At 35.7% G+C, this 5,762-nt stretch overlaps 1 protein-coding gene and 1 pseudogene across 1 annotated transcript; one reads left to right on the forward strand and one right to left on the reverse strand.

Moving 5' to 3' along the window:
* Positions 1-985: 985 nt before the first annotated feature.
* On the reverse strand, positions 986-2,034 carry LOC111386387 (annotated as a pseudogene).
* A 2,077-nt stretch (positions 2,035-4,111) lies between these two features.
* On the forward strand, positions 4,112-5,426 carry LOC111386388. The gene is made up of 4 exons (XM_023010844.1): positions 4,112-4,181; positions 4,339-4,476; positions 4,572-4,898; positions 5,134-5,426. The coding sequence occupies exons 1-4, from the start codon at positions 4,112-4,114 to the stop codon at positions 5,310-5,312; spliced, it is 714 nt and encodes a 237-aa protein (XP_022866612.1). The 3' UTR covers positions 5,313-5,426.
* Positions 5,427-5,762: the final 336 nt, after the last annotated feature.

The raw sequence follows: 5,762 nt of genomic DNA on the forward strand, positions 1-5,762 counted from the left end.
ATATTTGACGAATATAGCTTAAGTATAAATAAGGTTGAAAACTAGACTAGTGTAATGTTATTATCGTTTCATTTCTATTATTTGTATTCCCATTTCCACTTTTGCACAACATGTCATTTCCATCATTTTCCAACCAACTTGTCCGTAATATAAGTGCATGCCTTGAACATAAGGGTGTCAATTTGGCTCTTCCGCTCGGTGCCACTGGCATAGTCCTGAAAAAGTTCGAGCCGGAACACCTCGAGGCTCTGGCCAAGCCCCATTTTTGGGCCAACTGTTGAGCCACACAGGCTAGTTCATGTCATGGGAATTTTTTTTGGGGGGGGGGGTGTCCATATTTCTTGTGCCCTTCAATGTCTCCCAATTAAAAGATGCCACATCATCAAAGATTGGAGACAACAGGTGCGGATTAACTCACAATTATGAATTTTTGTAAATTCAGTTGGAAAATCCAATAAAATTTATTTTGGGTTAAGAAGATATATATCGATTACTAAACTCTTTCTGGCAAGAAAATTGAAAATCTCTCTGCTAACAAAGTACTGAGCTGAATACAATGACACTTATGTGAAGAAGGGGATGTTTATCAACTGTCTTTAAAGTGCTTTTCGGATTGAAACATGAATTTGTCCTGACGTGATTTTCTTTTCATTTTTTGCATTGTTTTATTGAGTTCTCCAATCCATTTATGCTTGTCGAAATCTATAAAGAAAATATTTAAATTCACACACACTAGTATAAATTGTTGTTATCAAATAACTCTAGAAAAAATAGAGAAGAACCTATGTATAATAAGATATAGTCTACTTTCATTAAATAGTATACTTAATTACAACTGTGATATCAAATGAAATTACATAAAACATATATGGCATGCTCGGTACACATAGTATTGGATGGTAATAGACATGAACAAATATAAACTAAAATCATGATCATTAATTGTATAATCCAGTCCAATACTGCATAGCTGATAGGGACGTATTTACATTGGATCTGGAGCATAATCTACAGGTGAAGATGGAGAAGGAGCATCAGCGGACATAGGACCAGCAGCAGCAGAAATAGGGCCAAGTGCTGCACCAGAACTTTGAATCCGAGCCATTGAACGGCGTGAATATGTTCGTTGAGATTTGCACAGATCAGATAAAAATGCTCCTGTTAATTGTTATCAAATACCATATTAGCATATGCTAACTATCACTGTGTCGAGTATCTATTTATGAAAATTGTGTACGTATTATGACTTCAATAAAAAATGTTTGTGGGCAGTTCGCGAGAGCTAGAGGTGAATGGAGGAAAGCTCAGGCCTGCCCCTCGAGCCCAATTTTAATTTTATTTTTTAAGGTAAAATTTTTTGGTAAAAAAAAAAAAGAAAAAGAAAAAAGAAAAAATTTCAATTGAATTTTTTTTTCAATGTATCAGTTCATTAGAAAATTTTTTTGTCCCCCAACACTCCGCCCCTACAATCTTGTTGAAGACTTAAAATTAATAAATTTGTTTGTTATTTAATAAGTAAGGCCTTTAGACGAGGTTGTTTGAAAGAGAATTGGGGGTTGTGAACATCACCTTCTCCGAGAGCTAAATTGTCGTAAAGATCGACAATGTTGGGACAGTTCTGGTAACACTGCGGTGAGCATAGCTTGGCAGTGAACTAAGAGTCAAGAAGGGCATCTGATGAGATCCCGACTGATTTTCGATTGACCCCACATGAACTCACACATTCGTCAGCCTCACTATACTCGTCCAATTTAATAGCAACAACTTCAGATGTCTTGCATTGGAACTCCATAGTTCCATCATTTGATGAGTATGTCTCTAATACGCATCGCTTCCTAGAAGACGCGATTGAGAATGAACACAATCCAACTGGCAATTCCTCGCGTAATAATTCCCTTGCATCCAAGAGGGAAATGAAACAAAAATGTTGGTCGTTACGTGAGACTGGTCAATCGACCGAGCAAACTAATTAAATTACTTGTGTTGTAGATTACCAAGAGCTCCCTGGAGGAAGATGGTAAAGGCAAGGAACATGAAAATTTTAATTTTAGCACAGAAGCTTGATTTGTACTTAAAAAAGTTTGGCTTGATGATGTTGGGAATGGACTTAAGTTATATGCTTGCAGAGAGTACATGCAGAAGATGGTATTTATAGTGTATTTATGTCTTTGTTATTATTTTTTTTTGGGGGGTAGGGTGTAGGGCGGGGTGCTTAGCAAAATGACATTTTAATGGTATTGTTTGAATCTTTGAGATGTACTTTGTCATAACATATGGAATTAGATTGAAGGAATCTTTGTCTGTTTCGCTTATGTTCTGTAAGACTTCTTATAATAATAATGTACGTTTCACATTTAAAGACACATTTGATGTGTCCGAGGTAATTTCGGGCTTACCTAGATGCCAACAAGTTGAAGTGATGCTGACGAAGAGTAAGTTGATGGAATAATGTGTCAGGTTTTGATACCCAATAAATTCGGACAATATTTTAAAATAGATATTGGATAATTTATCAACAACATAGATTTGGCTCAACCCGGAAACAACCGACATTTTTGGAGGGCCCAACTTGTGGTTGGAATTGTTGAGTTGGATTTGATATATATAAAGCCATTTGTTAGAGGCCCATTAGTTAGGCCCAAAATTGGCGACCTAATTGATCCTTTATACATCCTCATTCCAACAGCAGTGTGTGTGGATTGACTTACAATAGAGAGGAGAGTTAGTGAGAAAGAGGCAGCCGACTCCATTGATCCTTCATGGGTTAAAAGAGGCAACCGTGTGAGGGTGAAAATTTGAGGCAACTAAAGTGTTGGTTTGGTTTGGGTTGAACTTGTCGATTGGCATTTGTTTGGTTGGTTTTTCTAAGCCTGGATCAAGATTTCTCGAGGAGCTTCTGCACAACATAATGAACAAAGTAATTGACGTGGTATACGTAGTGAGAAAAAAAGCTTTTGTCTGTAGAAGTGACAAAATATCAGCAAAACCAGTTAATAAATAAAAATATAGATCAAAATAATTTTTTTGTTGTTGGAGCCGTACACATCAGTATTTTGCGGGTAAATTTGATTGCACAACAAAAATAGTTGTACAAGTTTACACCCCTCTCACATGAGGCGGCCCCATGTTAATCGTGGGGCCCCCTCATATGAGAGGGGTGTACAACTTGCTATACACAAGAGTGTACAGCAAGCATAGAATATATTTTGCTCAATAAACTCAATTTTAATCATTTGATTAACTATGCGAAGTATCATGTTTAGTTCATTAACAATCCTTAACATTCCATTCTGCCCCACAATGACCCACAAAAGAGATACCGTTGCCCACAGACAAGGCGAAGTACTAAAAAATAGTAATTTATAATAATTTTTTTATAAGAGGAAATTAAGAATACATTTTTTTATACACAATTTTTTGGTATGTATACTTACAAGAATTGACCATATTACAATAACAATAATAAACCAAGTTTTATATTCCCATATCGCAAAAAATCTTATCGTGGTATAATCTACTAAGAGATCTAACTAGATAAGTGAAACTAACACAAACCTAATTGATTTTTATCTTAACTTTCGTCTTCTAACTTGCTCCACTAAAATTGTCTCCTCTTATGAGGGAAAGCTCTTTGGATTGACATAAAATATGTCCCAACTACCTAAGCCTTTCGTATCTTAATTTATCCTCAATCGGCACCACCCCTGCTTATTGAAGTATCACCCTTGTTTGGTAGGGACTACTATTAAATTTTTTAGTATATTTTGATAAAATTTAATGAAATGTATGGTTCAAAAGTTGTGAGTCCTATTAAATATGTGATTGAAATTAATTCTTGAATTAGACTTAAAATAAAATCTTGATTTTTATTCCCACTAAATGTGGCGTAATCTCATTCCAACTAAATATGATTACATATATTTAGAATTGGATCCAAGACCAGCTTTCAAAATTTCAAACCAGGCTACGACGTGGGAAAAAAAATAAAAAATTTAACCATAAAAAAACTGATTTTTTTACCCCAAAAAAAAAAAAAAATACCTTAAAAAAATGTTCTTGGGCCTGAGTTGGGGGGTGAGTCCCAAATCCATCTCTACATATTGATATTAGCATGCCAAACTTAAAGTGCGTCTTAAGAAAACCAATTCAGCATTCAGAAAACAATTCAGAATGGTACAAAGGTAGGCAACTTTACCTGTGCGGACCGTCTACCAAATAACCAAATACCATACATTATGCCAAAATACCTCTCAAACACTACCGCTACCGTGTCATCTTGTTATGCCCCCACCCCATAAACTAACTATAAAAACCGTCTTCTGCATTTAAGTTCTGCAGGAAATCACTTCACTCCATTCCCAACATCATCAAGCCACAGGAAAAATCAACTCTACCAAAGCAAAAATTCAAGCTTCTGTACAAAAATGAAAATGATCGTCTTCCTTGCCTTTGCTCTCTTCTTCCAGGGAGCACTTGGTATCCACAATACAAATTCTTCCATTAATTTTCTCGAACTATTGTCTGATCTCGTTCTGACGAACACTTTTGTTTCTCTTCTTTCTTCAATGCAGGGGAATTAATCTGTGAGGAATTGCCAGTTGGATTGTGTTCGTTCTCAATCGCGTCCTCTGGGAAACGATGCCTGCTAGAGACCTACGCATCAAATGATGGAACTATGGACTTCCAATGCAAGACATCTGAAGTGGTTGCTATTAACTTGCACGATTATATTGAGGCTGATGAATGCGTGGATGTATGTGGGGTTGATAGGAAATCTGTCGGGATCTCATCAGATACCCTCCTCGACTCTCAGTTCACCGCCAAGCTATGCTCCCCACAGTGTTACCAGAACTGTCCCAACATTGTTGATCTTTACTACAATTTGGCTCTCGGAGAAGGTGATCTTCACAACACCCAATTCCCCCAACCCCCCAAAACAACCTCATGTAAAAGTTTAACTTATTAATTATCGAACAAATTTATTATTTTTTTTGTTTCAACACGACCACTCTCATGAACAGCCCGTATAATTTTTTTTATTGAAGTCATGATATGTAAATAATTTTCATAAATGGGAACTCGATGCAGTGATTGTTTGCCTCTTTTAATATGGTATTTGCTAACAATTGACAGGCGCATTTTTACCTGATCTGTGCAAATCTCAAAGAGCAAATTCACGTCGTTCAATGGCTCAGATTCAAAGTTCTGGTACAGCTTTTGGCCCTATTTCTGCGGCTGCTGGTCCAATGTCTGCCGCTGCTCCTTTTCCTTCTCCATCTTCATCTCATGATTGTGCTCCAGCTCCAATGTAAATACATCCCTATTTGATATGCAGTATTGGATAGGAATAGATAATATAATGAACAAGATTTTAGTTTATTTTTGTTCATATCTAAAACTATCCAATCCTCTTACCGAACATGGCATATATGTTATATGTAATTTCATTTGATCTAGCAGTTGTAATTATATTATTTAATGAAAGTGGACTACTGATCATACATATGCTCCTCTTTGTTTTTCTTCTATTATTTGATCAACAGAATTTATGCTACAGTGTATGAATTTAAATATATATTTTTTAATATATTCCCACAAAAGAATTTAGATTGGGGAACTCAATAATACTAAAACATAAAAATCGTGCAGGATACAATTCGTGAAAAATTATGAATTAATATAATAAACCAAATCAATGGACCTCCAACAGCAAGTGAAAGACTTAAAAACAAATGAAAATTTATGTTTCGATCCAAAAAGCA

The sequence above is a fragment of the Olea europaea genome, unplaced genomic scaffold (assembly GCF_002742605.1).
Source record: "Olea europaea var. sylvestris unplaced genomic scaffold, O_europaea_v1 scaffold3537, whole genome shotgun sequence".
NCBI lineage: Eukaryota > Viridiplantae > Streptophyta > Magnoliopsida > Lamiales > Oleaceae > Olea > Olea europaea.

Excerpts from the sequence above, each read along its gene's own strand:
- LOC111386388 (XM_023010844.1), top strand. The coding sequence starts at position 4,112 with ATGCCAAACTTAAAGTGCGTCTTAAGAAAACCAATTCAGCATTCAGAA. Across the intron at positions 4,182-4,338 it reads CAATTCAGAATGGTACAAAG|GAAATCACTTCACTCCATTC; the intron begins GTAGGCAACTTT and ends TAAGTTCTGCAG. Across the intron at positions 4,899-5,133 it reads CAATTTGGCTCTCGGAGAAG|GCGCATTTTTACCTGATCTG; the intron begins GTGATCTTCACA and ends AACAATTGACAG.